This window comes from Camelus ferus, chromosome 26, assembly GCF_009834535.1.
Source record: "Camelus ferus isolate YT-003-E chromosome 26, BCGSAC_Cfer_1.0, whole genome shotgun sequence".
NCBI classification, from domain to species: domain Eukaryota; kingdom Metazoa; phylum Chordata; class Mammalia; order Artiodactyla; family Camelidae; genus Camelus; species Camelus ferus.
The window spans coordinates 16,826,885-16,846,260 of NC_045721.1; the positions used below are offsets into that span (position 1 = coordinate 16,826,885).

Sequence of the window (19,376 nt, forward strand, 5' to 3'; positions counted from 1 at the left end):
CTTGGAGATTCGTAATATTAACATAATTCAAGGCTCTGAGAAGTCCTGCAGTAAAGAAGATTTCATTTGACCAATTCAGTATTTTCAAAACGGTTTTAGCCACACACTCCTTTTCCTCCATAAGCTATGAAGCACTCTGGCCTAGTACTTTAACATTTTTCTTTAAGTCAGAGAGTGTTTTCTCTTGGGCAGAGCAGGAAATTCCATGACAGAGAGCCGGCTCATCCAGTTCTGATTGGGTCACGTCTCATGAAGGGTGTCACGCCTCTCCTGCCCCTTCTAGGTTTCCCTTTTCTGCCGCTTTCACCCCCCTGCATGTCACGGTTGCACTGCATGAATGGAACTGGGTTGTTGCAGTAGGTCCCAGGGTTGGACGTAGAGCTTGGAGAAATGTTGTAAAGTCTAAGGGGCCTGTGGAGTCAGGCAGGAGACAGCAGGGGCAGGAAGGCCAGCTGGAGCTGTGGACCTGGACAGTTCCAGGGGCAATAGGACGAGAGGTCCAGAGTCTCGCGGGTGATTCCAGGAAGCGGGGTCACCAGGAAGCAAAGTGAAATGTTCATGTTTTGTTTTATGTTGCTCTTCACTCATTCGTTTCTGTATCCCATGGACTCTCATCTTCTGTGCCAGGTACCATGCCAGGAGCACTCGGACTTGTGCTTGATGGGTAGGGCTCACCATTGGTCCACAAATGTATGTTCTTGCAAAAGCATTCTGCCCCTGATTGAAACAGGGATCTGCTTGAGAGCAGGTGATGTATACAGTCAGAAATCACCTTGCTCTGGGACTTCCCCTGCTAGTGCCAAATACTATGAGTAAGTGATTAAATACCTGAGAAGGCAGCTCCCACTTTTCCATCTTTCTATGTGTCATTGTTAGTTCAAAGAATACACACTCTTTCATTTTTCTGTCTTTATAATAATTTTAGAATATTGAGATCATCCACTCAACTTGCCTTTTTTTTGATAAGTCTATACCTCTGCTATATTTAGAAATGTGTGTACCTTTTCTAGGCATTAGAATTAATAGAGGTATAATTAACTGTAGCTCATATAATCCAAAGGTGAACAAGTGGAGAGTAATTAAAAAAAAAAAAAAACACTGCTTAATCAATGTGTCCTGTGTGGTTAAACTATTTTTATTTCTTAATACATTTGAAGTTTCATTTCCTTCTCTGCAAATGGCCAAATTTAGGCCATTACTCACAAATAAGACCTCATATACTGTTTGAGGTTGCAGTGTTAAAATGTACTGTAATGTAGTTAGTGCTTTGAATAAAGATGGCTTTTCCACTGGTTCAGAAATTTAACTGTAAAAAAAAAAAAACAAAAAAAGCAATGCGTTCCACTTGTGCATGCCTGAGCACTTCAATAAAATAATTTTCTCCTAGACAAACTAACTGGGTTTGTGTAGGAGAAAATGTGAAACTTTCCCTTAGCTTTCACATAATTTTCAACAACTGGGTGTTTAAAATATGATTGTTGGTGCCCGACTGAAGGCATGTGCATTCTTTAAATGCTTGTAATGACTGATGGGATTAGTAATTTGGTATTCCAAGAATGGAACTGTATCTCCACTCAAAGAATAGATAATACCAAGGGCCTATTCTGATAGAAAATTTGGACTTTTATAGATTCGGTAACATAAAAATCGTGCTATACAGTAGGAGATGATTACCACTGAAACGCAGTAGGCTCATGTGTGTGTAAATCTTTTGGAATAGTAAGAACTATAAAATGGCCCCATTGCCTTTCATTCAACAATACGTTCATAATCACCTGCTTCTGATTTGTGTCAGATGACATTTAATGGAGTTCAAAAGAGTAGTTATAAATTCAGGCCATCACACTGTATGTTTAATTGGCAGCAATTTATTGAGCAAAAGGTTTGGCCTGGTTAGGAGTCTTGAGGGAATGAATGCACGCGTGGAGAAGCGATGTGACTAGCTGGGGGAAGACTGGTCCAGGAGGGGACCCACCAAATACCCAGGTCCTGGGGTGAGAATGTGCTCACCCGATTGAGGAGCCTGCTTCAGTGCAGATAGAATCTTTTCATTCCTCCATGTGGGGCTGGTGTATCTGAAGCTTTAAGATTTCACTGTACAAAATAAAAGAGACATGCATATAGATGAATGAATATAAAATAGAGTAGGTCGGCTGCTTTATTAGTACAGACATGGGAGAGTCCAGAGGGTGGGGATGCACAGTTGTCCAGAGGTTTTCAGTCCAGGATCAGTCCAGGCGACCAACCAGTCACGGTTTGGAAGTGGGGGCACGAGGGATGCACAGGTGGGTAAGAAAGGACCTTAGAATTCTGCTGACCGACTGAAACACAGTGAGAGGGCACCCAGGGTCGGTGACTCTCCTAAATACAGACAGGCCCGAAAGTAGTGTCTGCGAGACCCGGCAGAGGCAGCGTCACCCCGTTCACGGGCCAGGGTCCGGCTCAGAGCTTCGTGGCCCAGAGACAGCCCGCGTCTCTGTCCTGCTGCAGATCGAGGCGCAGCCTTGGGGCCTGGACGCAGAGCCAGGCCGACTTAATGAAAACAAAACTGGGTCTGGCCTCAGAGAAAGCTATCATGGAGTTCTGGAAAATGTATTCAAGAAAGGAATTGAAAGCTGTAGAGGAAGTGTTTCCTAGTGATGATGTGGAGGAAGGAGTGCTTGGTTAATCCCCTGGTTTGCAAATCACACCGAGTTCATCCTGGTCTGTGAAGTGCCACATTGATTGCAAACCTAAGGGAAAACAGAATTTGAGAAAGTGGTTAAGTGGCAAGTCAGTTTTGTTTGGAGTAGTTCATTTGAGGAAATAAATTCGGTTCTAGGACTAGAATGAATGATTCTGGGCTCTTGTTTATAAAACAGAAAAGGGATGAAGGGTTCATGGAGAAATCAAAAGCTAGTAAACTGTTGACCCAGATTTCTTCAGAAAGATTTCAATCAATGGTACAAAACTGTGGAATACTGTGGAGTTGCATTTCCAGCTAAATACATGTAGATAACATAGCAGGGAAAGGTCCAAAGGAAAGCAAGTAAAACTATCTTAGAGGTTTTTCAGCCTCAGCACTATTGATATTTTGGACCAAAACATTCTTTGGTGTGGGGGCTCTCCTGTGTATTGTTACACGTTTAGCCACGCCCGTGGTCTCTAGCACACAGAGAGTGGTGACTGAGAATGTGTCCAGACATTGTTGAATGTCCCCTTCTGGGTGAAGTCACCTGCAGTTCAGAACCACTCACCTAGAGAATAAATTAACCTAAAAAAAATATTTAGAAGGGAATATTATCGGAATCTTCAAAACCTATGAAGTGGAGCAGATGAACACAAGCTTAGTCATCAATTCCCTGAATGTTGAAAATAAGGGACAACTCTCTTGAAGCTTGCTGAATTTAATTGAAGTCTTCCCTCTCATAGTGAATAAGAATCTTGAGAATTTGCAAGTGATAAATGAATATATCCCAAAGGGTTTTTGAGGGACTCTTGGAAATTATTAACTTAACTGCTTTATGGAAGGATAACCAGATCCTTTCATGACACATTCCCCGTTCAACCAGGGAGAGTGAGTGTTGGCTTTAGGTGCAGAGCGATATTTCTTCTGGTTCTTTTCATCATTTATGGGCAACACTGGACGTTTGCCTTATTTTAGGTGGGTCAAAATGAAAACAAGTGCCAAAATGAGACGCAGTTGAATGAAATAAGTTCCATTCAAATATTGATAACCCCCAAATTTCTGTTTGATTTCAGAATGTAATTTTTGAACATTTCTTTATTCTTGTGATCTCCAACTGCTGCTTCTGTTGGTCGTTGTGTTTTTCTCTGACATGCTTGTTTTTCTCCTCGCAGGAAACATCGGAAATTCTTTTACGATCGATCCCATCTTGGGCTCTATAAAAACTGCCAAAGAATTAGATCGAAGTAACCAAGTCGAATATGACTTAATGGTAAAAGCTACAGATAAGGGCAGCCCACCGATGAGTGAGATCGCTTCCGTGCATATCTTTGTCACCATTGCCGACAACGCGTCTCCCAAGTTTACATCCAAAGAATATTCCGTTGAAATTAGTGAAACCATCAGCGTTGGGAGTTTTGTCGGAATGGTGACAGCCCACAGTCAGTCTTCAGTAGTATATGAAATAAAAGATGGAAATGTAGCGGATGCCTTTGATATTAATCCACATTCTGGAAGCATCATCACTCAGAAAGCTTTGGACTTTGAAACTCTGCCTGTTTATGCATTGACAATACAAGGGACTAACATGGCTGGTTTGTCTACGAACGCAACTGTTCTAGTGCATCTGCAGGATGAAAATGACAACTTGCCAGTTTTCACGCAGGCAGAATATATGGGGCTCGTTAGCGAATCAGCTTCAATTAACAGTGTGGTCCTAACAGACAAGAATGTCCCCTTGGTGATTCGAGCCACTGATGCTGATAAAGAATCAAATGCTTTGCTTGTTTATCACATTGTCGAACCATCTATACACAAGTATTTTGCTATTGATTCGAGTACTGGTGCTATTCATACGGTACTGAGTTTGGACTATGAAGAAACAAGTACTTTTCACTTTACTGTGCAGGTGCATGACATGGGAACACCACGTTTATTTGCTGAATATGCAGCCAATGTGACTATACATGTAATTGACATTAATGACTGCCCTCCTGTGTTCTCCAGATCATTATATGAAGCATCTCTTTTGTTGCCAACATACAGAGGAGTAAAGGTCATCACAGTGAATGCTACCGATGCTGATTCAAGTGCATTCTCACAGTTAATGTACTCCATCACCGAAGGCAACATCGGGGAGAAGTTTTTAATGGACCACAAGACTGGTACTATAACTGTGCAAAACACAACTCAGTTACGGAGCCGCTATGAGTTAGCTGTCAGAGCTTCTGATGGCAGGTTTGCAAGCTTTACCTCTGTGAAAATTAACGTGAAAGAAAGCAAAGAAAGTCAGCTGAAGTTTACCCAGGATGTCTACTCTGCAGTAGTGAAAGAGAATTCCACAGAAGCCAAAACATTAGCTGTCATTACTGCTCTTGGGAATCCAATCAACGAGCCCCTGTTTTATCAGATCCTCAACCCAGATCGCAGATTTAAAATCAGCCGCACTTCTGGAGTTCTGTCGACCACCGGCATACCGTTTGATCGTGAACAGCAGGAGCTGTTCGACGTGGTCGTGGAAGTGACACAAGAGCATAAGCCTTCAGCGGTGGCACACGTCATCGTGAAGGTCACTGTGGAAGACCAGAATGACAACGCACCGGTGTTTGTCAACCTCCCATACTATGCTGTTGTCAAAGTGGATACTGCCGTGGGCCACGTTATTCGCTCTGTGACTGCCATCGACAGGGACACCGGCAGAAATGGGGATGTGCATTACTACCTCAAGGAACACCACGAGCACTTCCAAATTGGATCCTCGGGTGAACTTATGCTGAAAAAGCAGTTTGAACCTGACACCTTAAATAAAGAATATCTCGTCACAGTGGTTGCAAAAGATGGAGGAAACCCAGCTTTTTCAGCTGAAGTCATCGTCCCCATTACTGTTATGAATAAAGCCATGCCTGTGTTTGAAAAGCCTTTCTACAGCGCCGAGATCCCAGAGAACATTCAGGTGCACAGCCCCGTTGTCCACGTACAGGCCAACAGTCCGGAGGGGCTGAAGGTGTTCTACAGCATCACAGATGGCGATCCTTTCAGCCAGTTTACTGTTAACTTCAACACCGGAGTTATAAATGTCATAGCGCCTCTGGACTTCGAGTCCCACCCAGCATATAAACTGAGCATCCGAGCAACTGACTCCTTGACCGGCGCTCATGCCGAAGTTTTTGTGGACATCGTTGTGGAAGACATCAATGATAACCCTCCCGTGTTTGTCCAGCAGTCCTATGCCGCCACCCTGTCTGAGGCATCTGTAATCGGAACGTCCATTGTTCAAGTCAGAGCAACAGATTCCGATTCAGAACCAAACAGAGGGATTTCGTACCATATGTTTGGGAATCATAGCAAGAGTCATGATCATTTTCACATCGACAGCGGCACTGGTCTCATTTCACTGGTCAGGACTTTGGATTATGAGCAGTCCCAGCAGCACAAGATTTTCGTAAGGGCTATTGATAGTGGCATGCCCCCTCTGAGCAGCGAAGTGATTGTCACAGTCGATGTCACTGACCTCAACGATCACCCACCACTATTTGACCAACAGATTTATGAAGCCAAAATTAGTGAGCATGCTGCCCACGGGCATTTTGTGACCTGTGTAAAAGCCTATGATGCAGACAGTTCAGACATAGACAAGTTGGAGTATTCCATTCTGGCTGGCAACGATCATAAGAATTTTGTCATTGATGGCAAGACAGGAATCATCACACTCTCAAACCTGCGCCGGCATGCCCTGAAGCCATTGTACACCCTTCAGGTTTCCGTGTCTGATGGAGTTTTTAGAAGTTCAGCTGAGGTTCATATAACTGTGATTGGAGGCAATTTGCACAGTCCCGTTTTTCTTCAGAACGAATATGAAGTGGAGCTGGCTGAAAACGCTCCCTTGCACACCCTGGTGACTGAGGTCAAAGCGACTGATGGGGATTCGGGCATTTTTGGCCATGTTACTTACCATATTGTGAATGACTTTGCCAGAGACAGGTTTTACACTAATGAGAGAGGACAGATCTTTACTTTAGAAAAACTTGATCGAGAAACCCCAGCGGAAAAAGTAATCCCAGTTCGTTTCATGGCCAAGGATGCTGGAGGAAAAGTTGCTTTCTGCACCATTAATGTCATCCTTACAGATGACAATGACAACGCACCACAGTTTCGAGCAACCAAGTTTGAGGTGAACATAGGATCCAATGCGCCCAAAGGGACGTCGGTCATCAAAGTTCTGGCGAGTGACGCCGACGAGGGGTCCAATGCCGACGTCACCTATGCCATCGAGGCAGATTCTGAAAGTGTTAAAGAGAATTTGGAAATTAACAGACTGTCTGGCATCATTACTACAAAGGAAAGCTTAATTGGCTTGGAAAATGAGGTCTTCACTTTCTTTGTTAGAGCTGTGGATAACGGGGCTCCACCCAGAGAGTCTGTTGTTCCCGTCTATGTGAAAGTACTTCCGCCAGAAGTGCGGCTTCCAAGATTTTCAGAACCGTTTTACACCTATACGGTTTCCGAAGACGTGCCTATTGGAACAGAAATAGATCTCATCCGCGCAGAACATAGCGGGACTGTCCTTTACAGCCTTGTCAAAGGCAACACTCCTGAGAGTAATAGGGATGAGTTCTTTGTGATCGACAGACAGAGTGGGAGACTGAAACTGGAGAAGAGTCTTGACCATGAAACAACCAAGTGGTACCAGTTCTCCATCCTTGCCCGTTGCACTCACGAGGACTATGAGGTCGTGGCTTCTGTAGATGTTAGTATCCAAGTGAAAGATGCAAATGACAACAGCCCCATCCTGGAGTCCAGTCCGTATGAGGCATTTATTGTTGAAAACCTGCCAGGGGGAAGTAGAGTCATCCAGATCAGGGCGTCTGATCTAGACTCAGGCACCAACGGCCAAGTGATGTATAGTCTAGATCAGTCACAAAGTGCGGAAGTCATCGAAGCTTTTGCCATTAACATGGAAACGGGCTGGATTACCACCCTTAGGGAACTTGACCATGAAAAGAGAGACAGTTACCAGATTAAGGTTGTTGCATCAGATCATGGTGAGAAGGTTCAGCTCTCCTCCACAGCCATCGTGGACGTTACTGTCACCGACGTCAACGATAGTCCCCCACGGTTCACGGCAGAGATTTATAAAGGGACCGTGAGTGAAGATGATCCACCAGGTGGCGTAATTGCCATCCTGAGTACCACGGATGCTGATTCTGAAGAGATTAACAGACAGGTCACATACTACATAACAGGTAACACATTTAAACTAAGCGGTTTAATTTTTAAAATTGTATTAGAAGTACAAGTTCTGAGATACACATTTTATGGAAATTGGGAGTTAAAGGGATGATTTTTAGTGTGTCTAAAATAAGTAGAAATAACACCTCTCAAGCTGTGTTTCAGGTTCTTTGCCTAAGCAAAGCCTGTCATTGTTTATTGGATTGTTTTTGATTTTTATGACTCATGCTCTTTTTATACATAGTGTATAAAAAAGATAATTTTTTTTAAAAACTATAGTTTCAGTAAAGGCTAAAGTGTTGCTGACAATCTTTATATTTTATTTGGCTGACTGTTGTGTTTAAATACACATTTTAATGCTGCTTGCTTCGTTTTTCGGTTTTTTGAGGTCTTTTTTGATAAATGGTTTGAAAGGTAATATAACAAATTTAAATGTAATTTCTTTAAAAACTTAACTCTTTTGAATTACAGCATTACATATTGTTTGCACAATTCACTTCTCCTGTTACTTCTTTTATTTCGTCACATTTGACTGTCATCTTCTTCCATTGATTTCATAGGGGGGGATCCTTTGGGGCAGTTTGCTATTGAAAATATACAGAACGAGTGGAAGGTCTACGTGAAGAAGCCTCTCGACAGGGAAAAGAGGGACAGTTACCTGCTGACTGTCACAGCGACTGATGGGACCTTCTCATCAAAAGCTATAGTTGAAGTGAAGGTTCTTGATGCAAATGACAACAGTCCCATTTGTGAAAAGGTAGGCTGCTCTTTCCTCAAATTTATATGCTACGAACTCAGATTTCTTCTTAAACCTCTCAGGAGGACTGTCGTGTGGTGCTGGGGTGTGACTCAGATGTGTTTCCTGTTGTAATCTCTTGCTGTTTAAGTAGAGGGGAAGGTTAAATGGGACAAGGGTTAGCTTCAGAACTACTTCTGAGGAACACTGAATGGCTTAAAAACCTCCTTTGATTGCGGTTATATTTAACTCTAAACATACTCTTTAAGTTTTCATGAAGACGTTCCCTTCATTTGGGGATGAGGGTCTTTGGGAGGACATACTAGGCCAGGAGTTCTGGATACGGAGCTCCGTTGTGCTTCCGCAGACTGTGTTGTGGGCACCTGGCTCCCGCACACTGGAGACACTGCGAGGTTACCGTGTGGCTTCTGCACCTGCCCGAGGTTGTTCAACGAGGGCAGGGGTGACCCCGGAGCTGGACAATGAGGCAAAGCCCCGCCTTGGGAGGTAGTGGTGGGAGAACCAGGAGTGGTCGTGGACGGGCAGTGGGGCGGGCGGGCGGGCAGGGCAGTAACCGGATTTTAGGGGCTGTGAAGGGCATTACCGGGGGGAGCTGGGACTCTCTGAATCCTTTCTCATTTGAAAGGTGGAGCCGACATGAGCGGAGAATCCCTGGGAGAAGCCGAGTTTGGTGGTGTTCTGTCCGTTTAAGATGAGGAGAGCGGAGGCAGGGGCATAGTAGAGGGTGGGCCGAGGTGCGGAGGGAAGGAAAGGACAAGAAGGCACTGCAGTGGGAAGGTGGTGGCGCTTGGTCCTGCCTGGAGACAGCGCGGCAGGCGAGTGAGGTCAGGGTGGACTTCACTGTTTCCCCACGGGAGTGACTGGGGAAGACCAGCCAGAAGCCGGGAGTGGGAATTGGTTTTCGAGGAGGCCCGTTGAGTTCAATTTCAGATTTGTTACGTTTAAGGTCCTGGGACGTTCAGTCAAATGTGTCGTGTAGACGTTCAGAGTTGGCCGGGTTGAGGATGGGTATGTAACCTTGGCAGCGTGGATGGCTAACTGATAATTGGTGGAGGGGAAGTGAGTGTGAGGGGGGACGGGGAGTTGGAGACTGTCACGTGGCGCAGCAGAGGGGCCAGCGTGTCCTCAGGGGAGGGGACGCTTAGAGTTCAGTCGACGGCAAAGTGAAGCTTCTGAGGGACAAGGAGTTCACTTCAGTCTGTGTTTTTGGTGACAGTATTTTCTGGAAGGGAGGGTTTTGTGTATGTGTGTGTAACTTAGAGAAACTAAATGTGTTTTGTTGTTTTTTAGCACTTTCCCTGTTATCTTGGGGATTCATAAAATTCAGACAGTAGATCATTTGAAATCATCAGTGTTGCAAAATATGCTGTTTCATGAGTCAGAAATGTAGTTCACCTAAAATTGAGCTCATATTAAGAAAATAAATGTAACAGCGTCTTATATATTTGTCTTACATTTTGGTTTATGGCCTGGAATTCTAAATAGTTAGAACTGGGAACAGCCGTTCCCTGTGTTTGAGAATTAGGTCAGGTTTGCAGGGAGATGGGGTGAAGCAGAGCAGTAGAAGAGCCCTGGCCTGAGCATCACTTGTCCTCCCCACCCCACCCCGCGGCCAGTCTTTGTCTTCTCCCATGACGCGGGAATCACATCTCTTCTGCTGCAGTTGGCTTGGTTATGTGTTAAGACTGATTGCAAACAAAAAATTCCTGCATTGAAAATAAGTAGATCTAATGTAAACAGGCATTTATTATCTCTAATTTTGGGGTAAATATGGAGTGCTATGTGTATTTTCTCACCAGAATTTACATTAAATTAAATACGAAACCAAATCAAGGGCACGAAGTATTCAGCATCCTGTAGGTTAAATGTCAGGTCAGCCTCTTCAGCAGTGTGGAGTCGTTAACTGTTACGTGACTCCACTTGTTTTAAATGTGTTTTGTAAGAAAAATAGTTTTGGAAGCTTCTTAGATTTTAATTTTAGTTGTTTCCCATGTGTTCAGTGACCAAAGGTAAATGATTCTGTATTTTCTTGGCAGTCATGTTAACTTTTAACGTTGCATGTTAATACTGTTTAAAATCTTTTGTAGACTTTGTATTCGGACACGATTCCCGAAGATGCCTTTCCTGGGAAATTTATCATGCAGGTGTCTGCTACAGACGCAGATATCCGTTCCAACGCTGAAATTACTTACACGTTATTTGGTACAGGTGCAGAAAAATTCAAACTAAATCCAGACACAGGTAAAGATGGGGTTCGGGGGCAAAACTAATTGTGTTCTGACGAAGTCACATATGTGGGTCATCTTGGATCACACAGAAAATTTGAAATTACATTTTCTTCTTGTAAAATTGATTCTCATACTACGAAAATGCCATCTTTCAGAAATGTAAACAGCAATTTAATGTGTAAAATTCGGGGTGAGATAAAAAATTAACAGCAATATTGTCACCTACTTGAACTGAGGATTTAAAATATGTTATTTGTATCAACTTCTTTTTAAAAAACTCAGAAGTTAAACTATATTTCAAACTTTCTACTTTATCCATTTTATATATATTTGGTTTTCTAGGATTTGTGACTGTCAATGTATAATTTAGTATAATCTTTAAAATGATTAGTGATATTTTATTTGTCTTTAAACCTCTAGGGTTGTTTTTCTCTTACAATTTGTATTTTGTTAAAACTGAGGGCCAAGGAACAGTTTTCTATTAGGCTCCCCCCACATTAATTAGAAGCATATGAATCTAATTTTTGAGCCAATTTAAAAATATTGTGAATTTGGTAAATTGGTAGTAGCTCTTTCGCTTTTCAACATCACATGTAATGCAAGAGGCCCTGGCCTTGAGACCTGTATGACTGACAGCTGGCCCCTGGCAGGGTTTAAAAACCTCCAACCTAGAGGGCTGCTGCCACTGTCTACTCACCACTGGTAAAATCGTTCTCCAAAGGAAGGCTGCTACTCGGATTTTGTAAACTCAAGAGAAAAGAGGAAGAAAGAAGATGCGCTGGTGCAGTTCACATATTCAATCTCAAGCAAGTCCATTTATTTCTGTTTGTTTTTAGGAGAGCTGAAAACATCAGCCCCCCTCGATCGCGAGGAACAAGCAGTTTATAATCTTCTGTTCAAGGCCACGGATGGAGGAGGAAGGTTCTGTCAAGCTAATATTGTGCTCACATTAGAGGATGTGAATGACAACGCCCCCGAGTTCTCTGCTGACCCTTACACCATCACCGTGTTCGAGAACACAGAGCCTGGCACGCTGTTGACCAGGGTGCAGGCCACAGATGCAGATGCAGGTACCGCCCAGATGATGCTTTTGCCTTTGAGCTATGCTCTGCGACCTCACGAGCCTCTGTTTAAAACACACCCACACCTCGTGTATCCTACCTCATGTGTGTTGAATCGTTGTTGTGTTCTCATTAAAAGTGGAGTGAAATCTTTAGAATAATGAATTCATTTTTAATGAATATTTGAAGCCTCAGAATTGTGCCCAGTGAACTTACTGTCGTGCCCCCAAGATTCTGGTCAGTGATGAGATTAACTGATCTTTATATCCCGTTGAATTAGTTAGTGAAGTGTTGTTTTTTGTGTATAAACCATTAGTGACAAAGAGATTTAGTATCATAGGAACATAACAGAAGCAAATGCTAAATTGTTCTAATTTTACAGAAGTTTCAAAATTTTTATGGAGAAAATAAGACTCTAGGGTATATATATTCGTAGCATTTTGAAAGCAGAGAATAAAAGTAACTTCTTCAGTCATACTAATACCAAACAATTAGAAGAATAGCAAAGATGTTAACTTTTCTAGTAAATCTTCGTCAATGAAGCTAAATGCTAAATAGGCTTCATTTAAAAGATCTGCCGGGTATTATAGCATAAGTTCCTATATAACATAGTCTTAAAAACGCCAGATAACTATGAAATTATGTTTACATTTGTTTAAAAGCAGTGAATTGTTAATCTAAAAGTTTACTTTTTAAATATCATAGTCCATAAGAATTTCAAAATAATGTATATTATTAGCATTTTCCCTTTTTCATATGTATGCTACATGTTTTTTCAAAAAAATTTGTTTAAATTTCTTGAAATAAAACATTCTGACACAATGTCATGTCTTGACAGGATTGAATCGGAAGATCTCCTACTCGTTGGTTAACTCTGCTGATGGGCAATTCTCCATCAATGAATTATCTGGGATCATTCAGTTGGAAAAGCCTCTGGATAGAGAGCTGCAGGCAGTGTACACCCTTACTTTGAGAGCTGTAGATCATGGTTTGCCAAGGAGATTAACAGCCACCAGCACTGTGGTTGTATCTGTTTTGGACATAAATGACAACCCACCCGTGTTTGAATACCGTGAATACGGTGCCACAGTGTCTGAGGACGTTCTTATCGGAACAGAAGTTCTTCAAGTGTATGCAGCAAGTCGAGATATTGAAGCCAATGCAGAGATTACCTACTCAATAATTAGTGGAAACGAACATGGAAAATTCAGCATAGATTCTAAAACAGGTAACCTACCAGGCAGACGGGAGGAAGCCCTTTACTCTGCCAAGAAGATGAGACTGCTCAGCACTTTGCCTGATGCAAACTGACTGGTCATAGAGGTCAATAGATACTCTACACATAAAACTCCAGTTTTCTTTGTGTTGTTATTTTAAGTGGGATTCAGAGTGGTTTAGAAGACTTTAAACAATAGTTCTACATAATAAAATACATTTCTGGCATATCTGTTATAACTGTCAGCAGAAAAACTTAAAATAGGAAATCAAAACATCATCCTCTAGTAGTTTAGTAAAGTTATAAGATGTAGTAAATCAGTAAAGATAAAGAGTGGAAGGTAGTAGAAGCTTTTGCATAATGGCGCCTTTTAATGTCCCACGCGATCTTACGTGAAGTCGCTTCCCGGGTGAAACAGTAGTTTGACTCTCTTTGCTCTTAGTTTCAGTAGAGGGCATCTGATCGTTCATTACATTGACTTCTTCACTGCGGTTGTTCCATACAGCAGTCAAAGCACTTGGACTGAGTCACTTCCTGAGTGACTGCCAGCAAGGCCAGAAGTCATTGGAGCTCTTGACTCTCGCTGCATCAGTGCCTCTGTAGTCTTGCTCATCTGTCCTCTAAAATAGCTGAGTCTTAGAGCACTATAAAGCATGGCTCCATTCAAACTGTTTTCAATCGTATGTGACTATTTCAGCTGAAAGGTAGCTGTGTGATGATGCTATTTTAAAATGTATTTTAACACATATCATAAAATGTTATTTTGAGGATTCTTCAAGTAGGATATAATGGAGTGAACAGGGAAGAGTTTAAAGGAATTATTAAATCAAAGGAATTACTAAATCAGAAAGGGATTTTTTTTTAATAATAGGATATAGTTATTCTAGAGATTATTAAAAAGGATGTGCATTTCTGTGAAAGAAAATATGAGACGGAAAAGGACACAGAAAGCCAAAGAATAGAATTTTTATGTTTTCTTTTTGTTTTATTAAAGTCTGTAATAAACTGTGGTTAAGAAGAGATAAGACATGTAATTATTTTTATAGCAGGGATGTTAGTAGTACTGACTAGGAAAACAATTTATCACAAAGAACATCAGGAAAATAGTGAAGAGAAATATATAAGGTCCCAACAATGGGCAAATTCATGTTTCAATTGTTGAATTAAGAAATCAGAAAACATACATAAAAGGTATGTAATCCATTGAAGATTCAATTTGTCTAGAAGTGTTTGTCTGTTTCCGTCACAGGAGGAGAAAGTGGTGGCATTCTAAAGCACTGGAAGTAATTTTGATTTTCTGTTTAGGGGCCATATTCATCATTGAGAACCTGGACTACGAAAGCTCCCATGAGTACTACCTGACTGTGGAAGCCACTGATGGAGGCACGCCTTCCCTAAGTGACGTTGCAACTGTGAACATTAACGTAACAGACATCAATGACAACACCCCAGTGTTCAGCCAGGATGCCTACGCAGCAGTGATCAGTGAAGACGCTGTTCTTGAACAGCCTGTCATTACGGTCCGTCCGTTTTCCCCAACAGTTTTCTTCCGGGTCTTTGCAAGAGTTTTTAGTGAGATTGATCCAGTTTTCGTAGTGGCTTTGCTTGAAAATAATTTGAAGATACAGAAATGTCCTTTGTTAGTCTAGTTACTGACTCTGTTATGAATAATTGCGTTAAAACAGCTGGCTAGCGATAGCAGAAGTTTGCTTAACAGACCCCTGTCCCTGCCTTACCCTGTCTGCTAAACCAGAGCCTGGTATTTTCTAGGTTTTGGCAGATGATGCTGACGGACCTTCAAACAGCCACATCCACTATTCGATTATCGATGGCAATCAGGGCAGTCCGTTCACAATCGACCCTGCCAGGGGAGAAGTGAAGGTGACCAAACTTCTAGACCGGGAAACAGTAAGTGGAGAAATCTGACTTAAATTGTTCACAGATTATCAGATCAGCGGATGGAAGTGCCTTGTATCCACCTCTGCTGACGTTTTGGGAAGTGTCAGAAGGGTCAAACCAGCCTTGTTCTCAGGACCTGACAAGCACTATAGAAATACTTCAAAAGCAGTTGCACTATGAAAATCTCCAGGATATGTGATGTGTTTCAGACTAATACGAAGTTTGGATAATAAAAGTTTGTATTCAGGACGAAATTACCGTTGGTGTCAGTGTTTTGAGATGCTTCATGGAGGTAGACACTGGATGTGAAATAATGGCAGAGATTTGGAGAACTGTAGTGTTGAGAGATGCGGATTCCCCGTGAGGAACGACTTGAACACAGGATGGAGGGAGGCGACCAGGGATGTGTGTCAGGGATTTTATTCAGTTGTGCTGGAGTGGAGGGGTCATACCAGCAAGTGAGGGAGAAAAGTTGGATTAAGTGTTTCAGGAACAGATTAAGGGCCACAGACAAAACCAGGTTGGGCCCGGAGCTGCAGGCAGTGGGCAGTTACCACTGCCTGTGAGTCTAGGTGAGACAATTCAGGCAGGTGGTTCTGGAAGACGAGTCCTTCACTAGGTCTTAGGGTTGCTCAGAGCAGTGAGAGACCAGGGAGGTGGGAGGACAGTGACAGTTCATCATTATGAGGCAGGAAGAGCCCGAACTAGGAAAGTAGCGGTGACAGTTGAATGAAAAGACAAACGCAGAAACTCTGTAAAGGAAATGGGACCCGCTGAGCTGAGGGAGCCGTGGTGGCTGATGGCGCAACTGTTTCAGTCTTGCGGTGACCGGCCGGTGCAGGGAGGTCGGTCGCAGGGTGTAAACTTAGCCTGGGAGAGGTGGTCGGATGTGGTTTTCCATTCACTGGTTTTCAGAGGAAAATGGCACATTGAAGTAAAATTATTCAGCCAGGATTTGGAGATTTAATCAAACTTAAGAGACTTGAAAGCACGGCTGTTACACCTGCCTCTGGAGATGATTAGGGAAGTGATCTGGGTATTGAGATAACTGTGGGCAGATGAGGAGAGAGGCAAGCCAGGCTGAACCTGCCTCTGCCCATCCCTCCCCCTGCCCCACTCCATCTATCCATCCACCCATCCACTTACTCTTCTGCTCCTACAGACGGGAAGGGAGCTGCCCCAGAGCAGGTGAAGTGAAGAAGTGAGGGAGCCTTGGTTTGGGGAATTAGAAGGGCATTGATGATAATACAGACTGTAATTTCAGGAGAATAGTGGCTAAGTTGAGGAATTTGGGAAGATAGTGATGAGCTATTGCAGTCAAGTCTCAACTCTCTCTTTTTCTGACCTTTTATTTTTGAGCAGAGACTTTCCAAGAGATTCATAAGCATGACTCTTGTGCTTAGGTTTGCAGTCCTGCTGGGCAGAACACGAAGAACTTCTCAAATCCTTTCATATACTAATGTCCATTGTGAGTGAGCAGAAGAGAGGCCGAAGGGTTCCCAAGCCAAGCTGCCCTTCTTTTGTTGGAATATCCTGCAGGACAACATCCTGCAGCACTGCTCTGGGGTTAGCCAGCTTCCTGGCCTTGTCCACTGCTAATTCTGGAGAAGAGGCTGCCTCATAATTCACTTAATTTTGCAGGAAGTCACGAAGAGGGAATCTTAAAAGCTGTAGACAGTTGCTGCGGTCCAGGTGTTGGGGAGGGTGGTCTGGAGTGTCCTGAGACATTGAAAATGACCGAGCAGCCGGGGGTGGGCGGCGGCTGGTGTCTGTCCTCAGACTTGTGGCTGAGAGTCACATTCGGGCCTTAGGGACATTGCCTTCCCTGCCATCACTAACGTGGCAGCCTTTGAGATCTGTTACCATGTTTTCTCATCATGTGTATTACTTTTCTGTCTTAATTTTTTGTTAGTCTGCGAGTTTTTAAACTTAGAACGGTTTAACAGAATGGGTATGTTTTTGAGTATCGTCAGGTTCTCAGTGCTCATAGTAACTTTTTCTGTTGGGCAAATACATTCCATTTCGCAGACAGTCAGTTGCAGGGTGCTTGTCTGTAGGTTAACGAGTCGCCCACCTACAGGACACGGTTGTGCCCCTCCAGGTGGGCAGAGGCACACTGCAGGGTGAGCCCTGTTCTCGGGGCTCGTGGAGATGACACGCATTCTCTCTGTCTCTTCCCCGGAAAGATTTCAGGTTACACGCTCACTGTGCAGGCTTCTGACAACGGCAGTCCCCCCAGGGTCAACACGACCACCGTGAACATCGACGTGTCTGACGTCAATGACAACGCCCCCGTCTTCTCCAAGGAGAACCACAGCCTCATCATCCAGGTGAGCTCCAGTCAGCGCCCCCCTGTTCACATGAGCTCCTTCAGTGGCCTCAGTTGTTCCTTTGAAGTTTCTTTCTTTTCCAAAGACTGCTTTTTAGAAAAATGGGAAGAGTGACATTACGGGGGTGTCCATCAATACTAAACGATGGGCCTTCCCCGGATGCTTTTCTCTCTCTTCTTTTTGTGCTTCGGTTTTTAAGCTGTTCTCGTAGCTTGATTCTTCACCCTTGCATTTCCTCCTTGGCCCTCCCTCCCCTCCCCCTCCAGACACCCATCCTGCCTCCCCTACCCCTCCCCCACCTCCCCCACACCTTTCTTCTCACCGCCCCTCCTTTCCCTCTTCTCCTTCCCTCCTCCCCATCACTGCCACCCTCTCTCTCCTCCTTTCAGATGGAGCAGCAAAGTCTGTTTTCTGTATGTTCTGTCTGATAGAAAGCATGCCTGTGCGGTGGGGTGGTGTTGACAGCTGTGTGGTTCCCTCACTCTGCGCAGGAGAACAAGCCGGTGGGGTTCCGCGTGCTGCAGCTGGCCGTGACCGACAGGGACTCCTCTCACAACGGCCCGCCCTTCTCCTTCAGCATCGTGGGTGGAAATGAGGATGGCGCGTTTGAAGTCAACCAGCAGGGAGTCCTCCTGACCTCGGCTGCCATAAATAGGAAAGTGAAAGATCATTACCTCCTGCACGTTAAGGTATGACAGCCTTTCTTTATGATTTTATTGTGGATTCCTGCTTTTGGTGGTTATCTTCCCAAATGTAAACAGTTTACGTTTCATGAGAAGACAAAACTGAATTAGAATGAGGGGCTTTTTTTGTTCTTTGTCAGATCTTTATTTTTATCCCAAAGCACTTTGAGGAGGGGCTTATTTATTTGTTCGGTGACTTTATCATAGACATTGGTGGAGCTGAATTTCAATATGAATCAGTGAAAAAGCCAAAAAGAGGTGTTTATCCTGTCCTTGATAATGCTCACATGGCGGATTAAGCATCTAACAATTGATAGTATTTTGGAACTCGAACAACAAAAATACATTTTAACTAAGAAGCTGTAAACAAAGATGAAGGTGATTTTTTTTTCCCCTTTCCTCGTAGGTGGCAGATAATGGAAAGCCTCCGCTGTCGTCTCTGACGTACGTTGACATTAGGGTCGTTGAAGAGAGCATCTATCCTCCTGCGATCTTGCCCCTGGAAATCTTCGTCACTGCTTTTGGAGAGGAGTACTCGGGTGGTGTCATTGGGAAGGTCCACGCGACCGACCAGGACGTGTATGACACGTTAACCTACAGTCTAGACCCCCAGATGGACAACCTCTTCTCTGTGTCCAGCACGGGGGGTAAGCTGATCGCCCACAAGAAGCTGGACATCGGGCAGTACCTCCTCAACGTCAGCGTGACGGATGGGAGGTTTACGACGGCGGCTGACATCATGGTGCACATCCGACAGGTGACCCAGGAGATGCTGAACCAGACCATCGCTATCCGCTTTGCCAACCTCACCCCCGAAGAGTTCGTGGGCGACTATTGGCGCAACTTCCAGCGAGCTTTGCGGAACATCCTGGGTGTGAGAAGGAACGACATTCAGATCATTAGTCTACAGCCCTCTGAGCCACATCCACACCTGGACGTCTTGCTTTTTGTAGAGAAGTCAGGTGGCGCCCAGGTTTCCACAAAACTTCTTCTGCACAAGATTAATTCTTCCGTGACTGATATTGAGGAGATCATTGGTGTGAGGATATTGGATGTATTCCAGAAGCTCTGTGCAGGACTGGATTGCCCGTGGAAATTCTGTGATGAGAAGGTGTCTGTGGACGAAAATGTGATGTCCACTCATAGCACGGCCAGACTGAGTTTTGTGACTCCCCGCCACCGGAGGACAGCTGTGTGCCTCTGCAAAGGTAACACGCGGACGTCTGTGGAAACAGACAGTGCAGATACTTCACGAGCAGCCTCCGAAGGCTGCACAGTAAGGTCGTTTTCTTGAAGCTCCTATTAATT

At 43.9% G+C, this 19,376-nt stretch overlaps 1 protein-coding gene across 3 annotated transcripts in view; it reads left to right on the top strand.

Moving 5' to 3' along the window:
* Positions 1-19,376, top strand: part of FAT1 (FAT atypical cadherin 1) — a 93,932-nt gene that overhangs the window by 60,206 nt on the left and 14,350 nt on the right. For all 3 annotated transcript variants that reach the window (XR_004315421.1, XM_032468651.1, XM_032468652.1), the window contains exons 9-18: positions 3,841-7,908; positions 8,455-8,651; positions 10,739-10,892; positions 11,716-11,949; positions 12,779-13,168; positions 14,462-14,676; positions 14,927-15,064; positions 17,242-17,385; positions 17,877-18,074; positions 18,475-19,276. Coding sequence is in view for 2 of the 3 variants with exons in the window: in XM_032468651.1 (XP_032324542.1) it covers positions 3,841-7,908; positions 8,455-8,651; positions 10,739-10,892; positions 11,716-11,949; positions 12,779-13,168; positions 14,462-14,676; positions 14,927-15,064; positions 17,242-17,385; positions 17,877-18,074; positions 18,475-19,276 (6,540 nt within the window). In the remaining variant the exon portion in view is untranslated. The remainder of the gene's footprint in view (positions 1-3,840; positions 7,909-8,454; positions 8,652-10,738; positions 10,893-11,715; positions 11,950-12,778; positions 13,169-14,461; positions 14,677-14,926; positions 15,065-17,241; positions 17,386-17,876; positions 18,075-18,474; positions 19,277-19,376) is intronic.